General features: G+C 39.5%; 1 protein-coding gene across 1 annotated transcript in view; it reads left to right on the top strand.

Annotated features, from left to right (window-relative positions):
- Nucleotides 1-13907: 13907 nt before the first annotated feature.
- HELB (DNA helicase B) overlaps nucleotides 13908-16968 on the top strand; it is a 39699-nt gene continuing 36638 nt past the window's right edge. Inside the window, exons 1-2 of the mRNA XM_090273571.1 lie at nucleotides 13908-14139; nucleotides 15564-15974. Coding sequence (XP_090129697.1) covers nucleotides 13956-14139; nucleotides 15564-15974 — 595 coding nt within the window. The 5' untranslated portion in view covers nucleotides 13908-13955. The remainder of the gene's footprint in view (nucleotides 14140-15563; nucleotides 15975-16968) is intronic.

A 16968-nucleotide genomic window follows, 5' to 3' on the forward strand; every position in this document is an offset into this window, starting at 1 on the left:
TTTTAGAAAGAGAGAAAGGAAGAGCAAGAGAGGAAGAGAGAGAGAGAGAGAGAGAGAGAGACCAATGTGAGAGGGAAACATCAATCAGTTGCCTCCCGTATATGCCTTGCCTGGGGATAGAACCTGAGACCTTTGGTGTATGGGACTACACTTCAACCAACTGAGCCACACTGGCCAGGGTCTTAGACCCATTTTAGAAGAATCACTATGGCTGCCATGTTGAGGAAAGGTTATCACGAGCAAAACTGGAGACAGGGGCTACTGCAATAAGTTAGCACAGAGAGGAAGGCAGAACTGAGACTAGGCTGAGAGCAGTGGGGATGGTCAAAGAGATGAATTCTGGGTATATTTTGAAAGTGGAGTCAACAGGATTTGATGGTGGATTGGATATGGGATCTAGGAGACAGAGAAGTCAGGGATGAGTCCAAAGAAGTTGGCAAAAAGAGAGAATTGCTGAAGGGGCATTCCTAAGTAGATCTAAACCATATCTAAATGAGAACTACAACTAAGGCTTCATATTTTATAAAGTCAATAAGAAGGAACATGCTGCAAAGTCAGACAGTAAAATATTAATAATATGTTTGCATTGTGAGGACAATGGATGCAAAAGAAGGAAAGTGGATGGGGCCAACCAGGAAGGAATTGTAGTAAATTAGGTGAGATGAATACAGATTAAGGTGTTGGCATGACTCTCAGACTTGAGTACCCGAAGCTCCTAACAAGGACCCCGGGCATCAGGGTGTCTCACTCTTTAAAGTGATTTTCTCATGTCTGTGACTCTCCCTGGTACCTAAGATCAGATGAGATTGGACTGGCATCCATCCGGATGGGGCACTCCAAGCTAGGACTGAGGTCCCATGTGGGCCCAGTCCCAATTTCTCTATGTTGGGATGCTCTCCTACCTGCCATCTAATGAGGAGTGTTGACCAGATGTCTCAAGTTGCTCCATGATTCATGCCTATTCAGTCAGTCATCTTGGGCTGTGGCCAAGTCCTGGTTCTGGGAGGATGATGCAGAAAGCCAATCATGCCCCTCAGCAATGCAGTTCTTTTTTTAAAAAAACAATTGTGTGGGATTGGGCTGCCAAATGGCACTGTCATGCTGACTTAGGTTGGTTTAAATCGTTTACATAGAGCAGAGCCCTTCAAAAAAAAAAAATTAGCATGGGACCCTACATACTCTAAGGATGTCCCTGAGTGTGACATAGCAATGAAGGGGACATCAAAGGGATACTTTATTTTAAAGGAAAAAGAAGAACAGACACAACTTTGGGATTATCGAATGTAACACTATCTGTGCGTCACCTTTCTTAGGTGAATTCCCCCATTACAGAAAGCCTCAAACCCTGAATTTACCCCCATCATTTGGTAATGATGTGATTTAGCAAAGGGATAACAGGTGGAGCTTTTTGAAGAGCAATGTGGGAGCTGTAAGGAAGTAGTTTTTTTCCAATATGAAGTCATGGTCAAATATTATGGGGACGGTGTCAGCCAAGAATAATCTCTCCAAAACAGAGCCAGCCAGGAAAGAGGTGAAAAGCATTCATTTTTCCCACATGCACTCTTAATCTTTGATCCCTGAGTGCAGAGTTCTTACAGATCGATCCAGCAGCTACATGAAAAATAAGTAAACCTCATGCAATTTAAGTTATTATCATTTATATAATACCATGTTGTGGGTATCTTTTAAATCTACTCTAAAATCTCAAAGAAATGTATATATGTTTTACAAATCTCAAACAAACAAGAGAGACAACAAATTAAGTTTTATTCTGCTACAAAATGAGTCCCTACACACCCAGTGTGTCTTAGGTGTGTGCACAGAAACTGAGACCCCAGCCCTGGCTGGTGTGGCTCAGTGGATTGAGCACCGGCCTGTGAACCAAAGGGTTGCAGGTTTGATTTCGAATCAGGACACATGCCTGGGTTGCGGGCCGGGTCCCCAGTGGGAATAGTGCAAGAGGTAATCACACATTGATGTTTCTCTCCTTCTCTTTCTCCCTCCCTTCCCCTCTCTCTAAAAATAAGTAAATAAAGTATTTTTTTAAGGAAAAGAAACAGAACAGAGAGCTGGGCCTGACCGTGCAGCAGCAAACAGGCACTAGGGCTCAACTCCCTGGGTTCAAGCCTGGCTTGGCCACTTCCAACCTCAAACAAGCCATTTTGCCTCTCAGCAGCAGTTTTCTCATAAGGAAAATGAACATTTTAATGGTATGTGCTTCGTGGATCTGTTGTATAAAGTAAATGAATTGATTCATAAAAAAACACTTCAGGGTTGACACATCATAGACACTCCAAAGTAACCATTAATATTGTTTATATCTAAAGGAAGGAGATAAAAATACACAAATGTTCTATAACTTGAATGTGAAAACATTTTCTCTGCACTCTCCAAATTCTGTTCACTTCCATAAAAAAAAAAAAAAAAAAAAAAAAAAAGGTGGAATTTTAGAGGTTTTCTATGCCTTATGAAATCTGCCATTGGGTAAAATGAGTTGCTATCATTGTTACAGCTTTTTTTTTTTTTTTAGAAAAATTTAAAAAATAATTATTCACACCTGGAGACACACATATTGATTTTAGAGAGAGGAAAAGGCAAGGAGAGAGAGGGAGAGAAACATCGATTTGTTGCTTCCCTCTCCCATAGGTAGTATTACGGGTCCCAAAGAGGGAATGGACCTGCAACCTAGGTGTGTGCCCTGACCAGGAATCAAACCGGCAACTTTTCAGTGCACAGAATGGCACTCCAACCAGCTGAGCCACATTGCTAGGGCAAATTTTAAAATTCTTTTCTCTGCTGTTCTGCATCTGCTTTTTTGCTCCACGGTGGAATTTTTTCCTGCATTCAGTTTCTTGTCTTCCAGTCATCCTTTCTTTTTTTCTTCATTATCAATTCAACCTATTCTTTATATTTAACTTTTGTCCAGTGCTTCATAGGCTGGATAAGTTTTTTCCCCCTTGACCAGAAGTAGATACTATATGTGGAATCTTCTCACAAGTGAAGGGACTTTTCCAGCCCTTTAGAATAAACCTAGGAAAACACAACTCTAATCTGAAGGCAGTTTGATTTCAGCAAAAAGGCTGATTCTGTGGAATGTTCAAATATGTTTCTATTCCACAAAGTCTGTCTTCATCTATTACTGATTATGGATGGCATATGAACTGCCCTTTTCACTTGTTCCCCAATTTGCATTTCTTCTGTTCAAAAATTAATCCCTCAGCCAACATAGCATACTATAATATCTTATTGATGTCAGTTTAATAATATTTCTGCCTGTTTTCATCGATCATCTTATCTGAAATAACGAATCTCCAATCCAGTCATTCTCTTTCCCTTAGTTGCTTTTATTTTGGTTCTCAATCTTGTCCCTGGATATTTATATTTACTTGCTCGTTGACTATCCAAGTTGACTAGACGGTTCAGGGACTTGGTTTGTTTTGTTCACTGTTTTTCCCCAGTACCCAAAATAGTAACTGTCCTTAAATATATATTGACTAAAAAAACAAACAAACAAAAAAAAAAACAATGAGTTGTAATCATTTGCTTCTTCTTACTAATACTTCTCTGAACTTTTGCTGCTACTTTTTTTTGTATGTTTTATTGACTATGTTGTTACAGTTGTCATAATTTCTTTTCCACCCAGCAACAGCCTTCCTTCCAGCAGTAGCCCCCACACCTTAGTTTGTGTCCTTTGATCGTGATGTAAGCTCTTCTCAACATCTCCCTGTCCATTCTGCACCCTCCTACTATGCTTCTTAATTTCTGCACCATTTCCCTCCTTCTCTCCCCTGACCTCCCTCCATGTGTTCCCCATACCTATGATTCTGTTCCCACTCTGGTTGTCTGCTTAGTTTGCCTTTGTTTCCATTCCCTAGATTCTGTTGTTGATAGTTGTGATACTTTCACTTTATTGTTCATATTTTTTATCTTCTTTTTCTTATATAAGTTTCTTTAACATTTCATATAGTAATGGCTTGGTGATGATGAACTCCTTTAGCTTTACCTTGTTTGGGAAGCACTTTCTCTGCCCTTCCATTCTACGTGATAGCTTTGCTGGATAGAGTAATCTTGGTTGCAGGTCCTTGCTTTTTATCACTTTGAATATTCCCTGCCAGTCCCTTCTTTCCTGCAAAGTTTCTTTTGAGAAATCAGCTGACAGTCTTATAGAGACCCCTTTGTAGGTAATTCTCCTCTTCTCTCTTGTTGCTTTTAAGATTCTCTCTTTGTCCTTAACCTTTGGCATTTTGATTATGATATGTCTTAATGTGGTCCTCCCTGGGTCTAGTTTGTTTGGGACTCTCTGTGCTTCCTGGACCTGTATGCCCATTTCCATCCCCAAATTAGGGAAATTTTCCTTCATTATTTTTTCACAATTTTTCAATTTCTTGCTCTTCCTCTTCACCTTCTGGAAACCCTATGATTTGGATGTTGGCATGTTTAAAGCTATCCCAGAGGTTCCTAAGCCTCTCCTCATTTGTTTCAGTTCTTGTATCCTCCTTCTGTACTGGTTGACCGTTTATCTCTTCTTTATGTTCCAATTTGTTGATTTGAACCCTGGTTTCCTCTCCTTCCACCATTAGTTTCATGTGGATTTTTCTTCATTTCACTTAGGATAGCCTTCATTTTCCCCGAGTCCTGTTTAACCTTTTCTGTCAAGTTTGTGAGCATCTTTATCACCGGGCCTTAAACTGTGCATCTGTTAGGTTCACTGTCTCCTCATCTGTTAGGTTTGCTGTCTCCTCATTGCTTAGTTGTGTCACTGTAACCTTGATCTGCCCCCACCCCCACTTTGGGCCATACTTCTCTGTCTCCCCGTCTTGACAGCTTTCTGTGATTTGGGTAGGGCTGTAGTGCCTGTTATGTTATAGGGGGCAGAGCCTTAGGTATTCATCAGTTCTGGTGACCCATTTCACCAAGTTTTGGCGCTGAGTGTTGGGGAGGGGTCTGAGAGGGAACAGTGCCAGTTGCCACCGCTTTTCCAGGCACTTCTCCCCCTCCCCATACTAAGCAAGCTATCTCCTTTTCAAGACTGGTAGTTTCTTCCTCTGCCCCAACCCCCACTGGCTTTCACAATCAGAAGCAATGTGGCTCTATTTTCTCCAGCGCTGGAACTGCAAGCTACATGGTCCGGTCTGGGGCTGGGATCTTCTGTTTTGGGGCTGGGATCACTTCTTGGGTTTAAACTACATGACTGTGTTTTTTGCCATGGCTACCGCTAGCCGCACCTGCCCGCCACAGTCCCACCAGCTGGGCTGCCTCTTGCCACACTGTCAGGCACCACCTCGCAGCCACGGCTCCGCTCTTTCTCTCCATTCCGACTCCACCCCACCTACCTTTCTGGCTGATTATTTCTTCTTTACGTCTTTGCTGAACTTCCCTGTAGTTTCGATTTTCTGTTTTTGTTTTTTAGTTTTGAAGTGGTTGTAAATTCCTTCTTAGTTGTGAGGAGACACAGCGTGTGTATTTACACCTCCATCTTGGCAGGAAGTCCTACTTTTTATTGATTGTATAAAATAAGATAAAAAATTTTTCACAAAATGCCTAAAAATTAAGACCCATATGGTTGACTAGGGGTCCATTCCCAGCAGCCTCTCTCTGAGGGTAGCAGAATTGATGTGTTCTGGGTTTGGTATTACCTTGGTCATAGCATGTTTCTTAGGAAAAAATTTATAGAAAATATATTTAAGGAAGCAATCACTTTTTATCAACATATTCTCCTATGACTTAAGAAGTTATACACTGAAACAGAAATATAAGGGCATAGATTTAGTCCCACAAGTATTTTAGCCTGAGTAAAAACTTAGGTGATAATGTGAACTAAATTGAATTGCAATGGAGGTGAATTGGGGCCATTTTTTTGTAATATTTAGAGATACTCACTTAACATCAAGTTCAACAAGTTACATTAACATTTGACTGAAACACCCATATGGCAAAGAAGAGGGCATGAAGTTTTGTCTTTTACCTTAAACGTGCATGTCCAGTTTTTATTCTGTATAATACATCCTTATTTTTGAAATATAAAAACAATGTACTAAATAATATGAATCAATGTAACACTCCAAAAGGCCTTTTATTTTGAGTCTGTTTGTCTCTTTCCAGTATATTACCACTTACTAGTAGGAGTCTAGATTTGTTAGAGAATTATGGAACAAGATGTCAGCTTTTGGTGGGTAGGCTTTATGCTTCCTTAAATCTCTGTCGGTACTGCACAATGCCATCACAGAGTTCTATCTTTCAAAGTTCCTCTGCATCAGGTCCCCAATTTTCCATCCCTCTGTCTCATTAACTCCCAATCTAAATACTTTAATTTCATTATAGAAACATTGTTGGCAAGGGAAATTATTGTTTTATTATATCTCTCACTGAACACACCAAATACAACCACCTAGTACATGATCAGTATTGTCAGGAAGGCTACCCTAGGTTCTACCCTATGTTCTACTGACAAACAAAAAAACACAACCACTTCACAATCTTAGTAGAATAACACAACAAAGATTTATTCTCATTTATTCTAAGTCTACTGCAGGTCAACATTATCTAAAAAGGCATTTGTCTATTATAGGATGGTTCATTTTTGCACCTCACACTCCCTCAATCACCACAGAATAATCAGTGGTGTAGAGTTGAGAGGTGCACTTAAATGCTTCCACCCTGAAGTGGCATGTTGCTCTATTTTATTGGCCACAGCAAGTCAGATGGCCATGACTAACTTCAAATACGTGGGGAAAACAGTCCTAATGTATACCTAGAAGGAGAGGGACACCAGATATTATGGACAATAGTACTACTTGTCACACATATGTCTATCTGTTGACTCAATGAAATCTGACACGTTTTTATTATAATTTATGCTTTGTGTGTAATTGGGAATCCTATTATTTCACTCATTTCTTGTTTTAATCCTACCATTCTCCTTTGGACCTCATTTTAACAAACAAAAAGACAAAATGCTAATTTAAATGTTCATCAGGATAAATTAATTTGAAGTGCTTTCTTATACCTGTGAAATGATAATTATCATAATTCCACATTAATTGGATGCTTTACCTCATTGCATTCATTAAACAGGTCACAAAACCTTATTCCCTTTCCACTTTCCCAATAAAATGTTCAGATTTACTAATGATAACTTCACAGTGTGTTACTTGCCTTGATACCATCCAGGCACTCTAAAGCAAATGTATTTTAAATATAACCAGAAAACACATTAGATATAACCTGGGAAAACCTTCCATGTGATAAGCAGTATGAACAAGATACTACAATTTACTGTTGTTTCATAATTCAGATTAATTGATTTATTTAATAAGCATTTCCTAGTAGAGATTTCAAGGGGACATTGAAATGAGAGCTTAGTTTCTGCTAGATGAATAACCAGGTTTTCAGAAGAAAATGCTGAACTTCTGTTTGCAGCCTTTGGTGGCTGCTCCCTGACTGAACTGGGACCTCCCAAAGCAATGCAAATTGTGGCTCCAGTCCCTCTCTCTGCAGCCTCATCCCAGGTCCATTCCTCATCCACTTGTCTTCAGCTCCTGCCTCTCTGTCAGCTCTGGAATCACTCTTTTTCTTCCCCACCTTTTCCCCCATGACACTGACTTCTTTGAAAATCTAGATCAGCTGTCTTATAGAATGACCCTTATGCCAGGTTAGATATGGGCAAATTATGGTCTGTTTTGTACAACCCTGGGAGCTGTAAATAGTTTTACATTCTTAAAGGGTAGTGAAAAAGAAGAGAAAGAAGAAGGAAGAGAGGGGAATTATGTGAAGACCATATGGACTGTAAAGCCTAAAATATTTACTAGCTGGACCTTTATAAAAAGAAGTTTTCTGACCTTTGCTCTAAATCTTCCTGTTTCTTCATGGTATTATTTGATTTATGCCTCAGTTCCTTGGATTCTGGGCAAATTAGAAATTAGATCTAGAGCTGTGCTCTCCCATATGGTAGTCACAGCTGTGTGCAGCTATGCGCCCTTGAAACGCGACCAGTTCAGATAAAGCAGTGCTACTATGAGGGTAAAATACACACCAGATTTCAAAGACCTAGGATGAAAAAAGTGTAAAATATTTCATTAATGATTTATATATTGATTGCCATGTTGAAATACTATTTTACATGTATTGCATTAAATTCATCATTAAAATTAATGTCTCTTGTTTCTTTTTTCAATATGGCTATGTTATAAAATTTTAAATTATATATATGGTTCACATTATATTTCCATTGGACAATGCTGATCTAGAGCCATAATTACAATGAGGTTAAATATTTTTGGCAAGACTACTTCATAGCTGACCTTATGTGTATCACTGTTGCCTCACAGCATGAAACACACGAGTTTGTTTCATTATTAATGACACTAAGTTTGATAACTTGTTTAAAGGGTGACTGAAAGTATATATTTCCATTGTAAATGTACATTTTCCTCTTCATAATTTGTAACCTGTGATAGTCATGAGACTGTCAGTTTCCCATTGATTTTTCACTTAATGGTTTTAGTATCCTTTGGTGATCCTTGCTTGAATCAGTTATTTCACTAAGAATTACAAAATGGTGTTTAATATTTTTAACTTTTCTTTTTTTTAGTATCTCAACGGACATGTCAAATTTGTATTTACTCAATGCGTTGCAATCTAGTGCAATCATTATTCTTTTGACACTCAAATCTCCCTAAACTTGCATACTGAGAGGTCCTTGGAGTCAACTCCCAAATCCTTTTATTATAACTCCACTAGTTTCTGAGTGCTTCCTTGCCTTCCGGTAAACCTTTTACTTTCCCTGTCCCCAAGTGGAATGATTTCTTCCTTCCTTCCTTCCTTCCTTCCTTCCTTCCTTCCTTCCTTCCTTCCTTTTCTTTCTTTCTTTCTTTCTTTCTCTTTCTTTCTTTTCTTTTCTTTTCTTTCTTTCTTTCTTTCTTTCTTTCTTTCTCTCTCTCTCTCTCTCTCTCTCTCTCTCTTCTTTCTTTCTTTCTTTCTTTCTCTTTCTTTCTTTCTTTTCTTTCTTTCTTTCTTTCTTTCTTTCTTTCTTTCTTTCTTTCTTTCTCTTTCTTTCTTTCTTTCTTTCTTTCTTTCTTTCTTTCTTTCTTTCTTTCTTTCTTTTCTGTCTTTCTCTCTCTCTCTCTCTTTCTTTCTTTCTTTCTTTTTCTTTCCTTCCCTTTCTTTCTTTCTTTCTTTCTTTCTTCTTCTTCCTTCCTTCCTTCCTTCCTTCCTTCCTTCCTTCCTTCCTTTCTTTCTTTCTTCTTTCTTTCTTTCTCACCATTTCTTTTAATAAGAAATGGTATTCCAGAACCAAGATTACATTCATAGACATGATCAGAGTTACTGGGGTGATGCTGCTTTCAGCCCTTTCAGTGAACAGAGATAGAAAATATATTTAAAATATATTTTAAGAAATCACAAACTCATACTGATATTTCCAATTCAAGTTTAATATTGCAGGCATTTTTCTTAATTTCTTTTATTTTAGGTTTGTATTTCCTTTCCATGTACATTAAAAACCTTCACTTAATAAAACATGAAGACATTTTCTTACTTACTTTATCCTATAATACATAATTTCAAAATTACAGTAACAACATTACAACTAACATTAACCACAGTGTGTGGTGACAAAGATTTCTTTGTAGATCTTTTGTCCTCAGAATATAATCTACTAAGGGTCTATAATCAGAGTCACTTAAAAACATTTATTCAAAGTATTCAAAAGTAACTTGAAGTAATTATTTTCCCTGAGACGTCATGTTATACATATGATTCAGTTTCATTTATTTCTCTTTGTGTTCAGTTTTAGGTTTTGTTTTCTGTTTCTTTATTTTTGAATATGTGAAACATTTACATGGTTCAGAAGTCAAAACCATTACAAAAAGTTAAACTCAGAGATCTTGTCCCATCCCTGTCCCTTTTACCCTGTTCCCACTCTATGTAATTTAACTATTTTTATTAATTTATGGTTTATCTTTCCTGTATTCCCCCCCCCAAAAAACAAAGACGACACACACAAAAATAAACCTACATGCATTGTTTATGTCTTGCTCTTTCTTATTTAACATAATATCTCAGAAACCACTCCCTATCAAGTTCATAGAGATCTTCCTCATTTTTTCCTTTTTAAAAATATTGCTCAAGAGAACTCCACTGTGTAGACAAACTGTAGTTTATCAATAAGTCTCTTTCTGGTGCACATTTCTGCTGTTTCCAATCATTCACTACTACAAAAATTACATAACTTTTTGTCTATGTTGTTTTGTGTTTGTGGAAATGTAGTTTCAAAGAAAATTCAGGAATCTAATTTTTAGAAACATCCCAAGTGATTTTGATGCACAGCCAGGTTGGAGTACTGTTGCTTACTGGGTATGGTAAAAATGGTGTTCAGGAACCTAGAATTGTTAGCATTTAAAAAAAATGATGGGTGGGAAAAAATGAGGAAACAACAGGTGAAGAAGCAAAGTTCTCACCACCCTGAACCCTCACCTACACTACCTAGTAGAATGAAATTGAGTTATAGTCGTTGTATGAACTGAACCTTAACTTCTGGAGTCCTGCCCCCAAATCATTATGTTGGTGACAAGGATATCCATGCATAAACACATAAGTGTGAGAAACGCTCACAATAAAACACTGGGACACAGGACTTGAGCAGCAAAGCGAGGCGTTTATTCATGAGTCTGCAGAACTGGGCACACCACCAGCCAGGAGAATGTGTGCACAAAGTAGACAAAGAAAACTGGTTTTATAGTAATGCAATTAGTTTCCCCTCCCCTCTCCTTCCCCCCCATTTCTCCATTAGTGGTTAATCCAGGTTCACAATCTAACACGATTAACTACTTAACTCAGGGTGTGATTAACTAAGGGTAATCTAGTTATAGGTCTATCTCCAACTTACTTGCAAAGTTATCTAGCTACATCTTCCCATTTCTCTGTTTGGTGATGACAATCTTCCTTCTTTTGATTCCAGAGATATGTGTGAGGAGCTGTGAAATGTCATTTCCTTGCCCCCTTTCCATGATTCATCTGTTAATTATCACCTACTGGTTTGAGAGTCACTGGCTTGCTTCCTTATACCTAACATAAGTGACCCAGACTTTGTCAATGAACAACTTTCTGTTTGGATGTGTTGAGTCTCAAGTAGCCAAGGGGCATCCAATAGTGACCTCTAATAGGCAAATTGTTTGCATAGGTTTGGAGATCAGATTAAGAGTGTTAGCTGTAAACAAAACTAGTATTCTGTCACCAAAAAGGATTTATTGAGGAGAGAGAAAGGATTGCAGTCCAATTTGTGCATACATGGTTAGCCAAAAGCATGAAGATCAAGAAGATTAAGCCCCATTACACAGAGGGGAAGAGCAAGTTAAGGGGAGGGGCTGTTACAACCCCAGACGTCTGCTGTAAACATAGAGGTCTTCCTGTAGGGCTTTAGTGATTGACAAATGGTGTGAGAGCTCCTACCACAGGCCCTCGCCCGGCTCATTAGCATGTAGGTGACTGAGTAGGTGGAAGATATTCTAAGGAAGGACTAGAGTGAGAAGGTGTTCAGGATGGAACCCTGGGGGCATACCAGTACTTAAGAGGCCAGTGGAGGAACCCAAGGAAAGCATACATGGCCAGAGAGGCAGGAGGAAGATCTGAGAATGTTACAGAACCCCAGGGCTGCTCCAATTGAAAACAAACCCACAGGCTCCTTAGTTAGGGGCCCGATTGCCCGCCGCCAGAATTATAACTCTCAATACCAGAGTTTAGTGAAAAGAAAAAGAATTGTTTATTTAACAGTTATATAGATATAGTTATTTGCGGATTTCTGTTGTTAAGTCTTATGTTCTTTAAAACACCCATAAACACATATTCTTGCCTCCCCCCTACCAAACCAGGCTAGTTTTAGAAAAGTTAGAGAAACCATTTCCCTACTTTCCAAACACAGTTCAGCTTTACCAGCAGCTGCCAATCACTCAATTCTGATTGGGGAGGTCCTTTCTGTGCTGTAGTGCCCTCCAGCTCTCAATGCAGAACCGCCTGGATTCTCAGCCTCCTTGCAAACTGTCTTCTTCCTGAAAAACGCATGGATGGATCTCCTCTGCTCAAAACTGTATGGCGAGAGCCTCTTAAAGCAGCCTGGAGACCCCTTCACCAAGCCGCATGGAGGGGGGAGAGGGGGGAGAGAGAGGGAGAGAGAGGGAGAGGGAGAGGGAGGGGGAGGGGGAGGGAGAGGGAGAGGAGGGGAGGGGGAGAGGGAGGGGGAGAGGGAGAGGGAGAGCTAAAATGTCCGCGGCTCCTTATATGTCCCTGACTGCATCCTCTGACGCATAGGTGTTGCAAGCAGTTCTGACCATTCACAGAACCCCACGCAGGCTCTGTGTGCTTTTTCTATACCGTCCCCTGGTTCAATACCCCTCCCATCTACCTGAGGCTTTGGATGCATTAAAGCCATTTTGCATAAGAAAGACATTGGCCACCAGCCTCAGGCATGTGGAGGCATTCTGAAAGATGCTTCCTTCTCCCCATCCCCCAGCCGCAAACTCTGGGGATTTTTGGACTCCCATGTTTCTGTAACAAGAAGACAAATCATAAAAGCCCAGAGACCTGAGTGTTACAAGTAGGAAAGTTATGTCGACAGAGGAGTTAAGAAAATGGCTAATAGGTATCCGGATTTAGCAACAAAGAGACCAGCAGTGTGGATTTTGACCCAGTAGATTCAATGTTGTGGAAACAGTAGCCATTGTGAGTGTTAAGGAAGGAATTCAACCTCATAGATGATTCTTGGCTACACTGGTGTTTTGTCAGCTGCAGCAGATATTTTTTTCTTCTAAAAGCAACAAAAGTGGACATTTGTACCCAAAGGACAAAAAAGAAAAAAACTTCAGTAGTATTTTTCTCTAATACATTTTTCTTAAACCTTTGGTGATGACTGTGGTTTATATTAGAATCTATCATAAGAGGCTTTTGGATTTAGCAAGCAGTGTATGCTTAGTTATTTTAGGTGCATTATTAATAGAATAATTTCATAATAAACAGTATCAAAATAGTAATGTAGTAATATATTTTAGGTGTTCCTCAAAGAGCACCATGATTTTCAAACAGTATCCCATCAAGTATGGGAATCATGGCACCAGAATAACTTTTCAAACCACTGTCCTTTCTCTTCTACTTCGCTTTCCCCATCCCCATCTATATTCTGGGTTAAGAGTAATTTTAAAATTATTATTCCTATTAGCCCCACTGAGTGTGGATAGCAGCTTAAAGAAATTTGGGACACCAAGGTGTACTCACTGAGAAAAAGATGAAAAGGACTTTGAATGTCACCCAATTCAGTGGTTTCCAAACCTGGCTGAGCAACAAAATTAACAACCTGGGACGCCTTAAAAGACAAAACCGCGGGTCCCTGCTCTAGATCAGATACAGTGGGTGGAATGGGGACTAGAATAAGTGCCTTTGAATTGATGATAGAAATTCAACTTCTTTAGGAAACGGAGGCCCAAAGCAGTCACGACTAGCCAGAAGGGTCTCAGGATTGGAGAGTCGCTGTTCGGTGCTTTCCCGGGTGACCAGCCGGCCTGAAGAGCAACTGGCATTTTGTTCGAGGGGTTTTGGGGAGCGCTTGCTTTTCTGGGCTCTCTAGGCTCACTAGACGTGGCCTTCCCCGGAATTCTTATTCCTTAGGAGATGTCGTGGACTAGCGCTTCAGCAGGTGCCACACCGGCCGCTGCCCAGGAGGCTGATTTCGTCCGCGCTCCTGGTGGATACTCACTCCTCTGCTTACCGGCGCAGCCGGACAGCGCCATCCCTCGCCGCCCCGCACACTGCCCGGCCTGCGGCTGGGGACGGAGCTCCGCTGCAGCCCCGCCTCCCCGCACGCACCCGGAAGTTGATTGTCTTGCAGACGCGGACCTGATTGGCTGATGATGGCAATGTATCCTGCCAAGGTTTTCCGGAGTTCTCCTTGAGTTTCGGGGAGTTGAATTATGGCCTCTTGGAGTAAGCGACCGCGGGAACTACGGGGACCCCTGCTCCCATCCAAGGTCCTGGAGCAGGAGAGCGATGACTGTCTGATGGAGGATGCGGAAGATGAAGAGCCGGAGTTTGTCGACGCCGAGGAACTCTGCAGTGGGGGCATGAAGGCTGGCAGCCTCCCCGGGTGCCTCCGAGGTGAGGAAGCTCCCTGCCCCTGCGGGCTGTGGCGGGAGAAAAAGGAAATGCTTTCTAGTGTGGCTCTGTCCTCAGTAAGGCGCCCCATCTCTGTTAATGTTTCTTTGGGACGGCCTAGCTGTTTTGTCCAACTTAGGGTAAAATAATAGTGATAATGTAATAGTAGTGACTTGAGCAAATATTGTGTGTTAAGCTTGTGCTGACGTATATTATCTCATTTAATGTTCACAACGCTTTGAAGTAGCTTTATAGTCGAGGATATTTATAACAGTGGGTGTTAAGCCTGTATTCACACTCAGAATCGGGGTCTGGAGTCAAATACGGGATTATTTTTCAGGTGCTTAGAAAACACACACACCCAAGAAACACCTTCAAGGCATTATTGATTTATTAACTTTGTGTTAATAATATTGATATCCTTGTTTACCTTGTGTAGTTTCCTGTGATATATATTATACTTGTGACTGCTATTTAAGAATATTTTAATGTATAGACTAGTGCTGTCCAGCGAAACCTTCTATGATAATGGCATTGTTTTATATTTGCGTTGTCCAGTACAATAGCCACTAACCACATGTGGCTATTGAGATCGTGAAATGCAGCTAGTGCAGCTGAGGACCTGAACGTTAGATTTAATTTAATTTAAATTAATTTAAATTTAAATAGTCACATATGAGTGGACAGCACATGTTCAGGCAGACAATTTTCAAGTATCTGTGGAAGGTTTAGTCATTTATCCTAAAAGTATTAATGACTGGCTACCATGTTCCAAGCAAGGTGTTTGTTGCTGGGATACCCTGGAGAGATAAGATGATGAGGTTGCTGTCCTAATGGAGCTCACTCTCTAGTGGATTAAAGATATTCTTTAAATAATTACAGAAGTAACTATAATATTACTTAGTGCTTAGAAGAAATAGTGAGTAGTGCTAGCAGCAGTTACATTCATGAGATCAGGGAAGGCTTTCCTGAGGAAGTGACAGTTAAGCTCAGGTCTATAGTAAATAGGATAAACAAGAAGGAGGAAAACTTTTAAGGCAGATGGAACAGCTTATGCAAAGGCCCTTTGGTGGGAGGGACCATGGCATTTTTTAGAAACTGCATGAAACTCTGTATTGACTGAAGTCATAGTAGTAGAAAGAGGACTGCTTTTAGAAGAGGAACAGCAGACCTTTGCCATGCACCATGCTCACCTCTTGGAGTACAAAGGCTAATGAAGCAATGTCCTATTCTAGAGGGCTTACAGTATAGTAGAGGGAGACAGTTAAACAAGTAAGTGGAATATAGACACCCTAATACATATCTGTGCAGGGTGCTGTGTGTGTGTGTGTGTATGGGGGTGGGAGACTTAAAGAGAATAGTGGATTTGATAAAAACATTGGAAGAGAGGTTTTAAAATATATCTTAAATTAACTTTTTTTTTCAAGTTGTCATTGCTGATGAAAACACTAAAGAGCAGTGTGACGTGTTTGGACGTTTTCCATTAACGGGTTCTTGGTGGCGAGTGAGGGTACAAGTAAAGCCTGTGGGATCAAAGAACTATCATGTTCAAGGATTTCCATCGTACTTTTTACAGTCTGATATGTCACCACCAAATCAAGAAAACATCTGTTCCCTTTTTCTTAAGGAATGTAATGTCTCCTGTGACATTATAAGAAAATTTTTAAAATGGGTAAATCAAAGATCAGGCTATAAAAGCCTCAACTTTGAAAACCTTAGGGAAACATTAAGAACGTTCCACAAAGAAAATAGGAGGAATGGCCAAAGACAATCTACACAGACTGAACAGGAAGAGTCCCGGCCAGATTGTGAGATGTGCCTGCCTATGGAAAACACAAGTAGGTGTGATTTTTATCAATGGGTTTTAGTGTCATTGAGATACTTAATGACTTGATGTGTTTTAAAATATTGCCACTATAGTATCTTGGCATAGTATTCTTTTTTAAATTAGTTTGATGAAAATATGTTTATATTGTTTTTGGAGTGTATTGATATTCCAGGTTCCTCATCTTTAATGTGAAGAGATTGAATGAGATAATTTTAAGCTCTTTTCATTTTCTTTTCAGCTCTAAAACTATGATTCTTTCTCTCTAACTTTGTGTACATAGAATTATCTTGAGGCCCTGGCTTCTGTGGCTCAGTGGATTGAGCGTCAACCTGCGAACCAAGTGTCGCTGGTTTGATTCCCAGTCAGGGCACATAACTAGGTTGCACATCAGGTCCCCAGTTGGGGGCGCGAGTGAGAGGCAACCACACAGTGATGTTTTTCTCTCTCTTTCTCCTTTCCTCTCTCTCTAAAATAAAAATAAACAAACAAACAAAAAAAGAATTGAGGTGTTAAGAAAAAGTTCATTTGTCAATTATCCTATTTAAGAAGGCAGGAGACAAAGGCAGAAGATTAGTAATTCATTCTGGAAAAATTACAGTCCAAAATGATTTAAAATACAAAATGATTTAAAATAATTTTTAATATGGTTTGTTATTTGGACATTCACATATATGGAATATTTCAGTTACTAGTTATTTCAAATAAATTTGGCTGAACATCATCAAATGACTTTAACAGTGAGAGGATCATGATTACAGCCACAAAAATGATGATGAAGGTTAATATGTATATTATTTTTATGTTTATCTTTGAATTTATCTTTGTATCATTGAATCAAGAATTTTATTCTTATTATTTGCAAGCCAAATGAAGCAAAGGCTAAGAAGTAGTTACCTAAGCATTTAAAGAACATAAATTTTGGTGTTAAATACAATGAAAAAACATCTCAGTACTAAAGAAATTGTTACAATATCAATTTTCTTGCTGGTTAAAGTAAATTTTTA

Source organism: Furipterus horrens, unplaced genomic scaffold (genome assembly GCF_987537825.1).
Source record: "Furipterus horrens unplaced genomic scaffold, mFurHor1.1.pri manual_scaffold_4, whole genome shotgun sequence".
Classification (NCBI taxonomy): Eukaryota; Metazoa; Chordata; class Mammalia; order Chiroptera; family Furipteridae; genus Furipterus; species Furipterus horrens.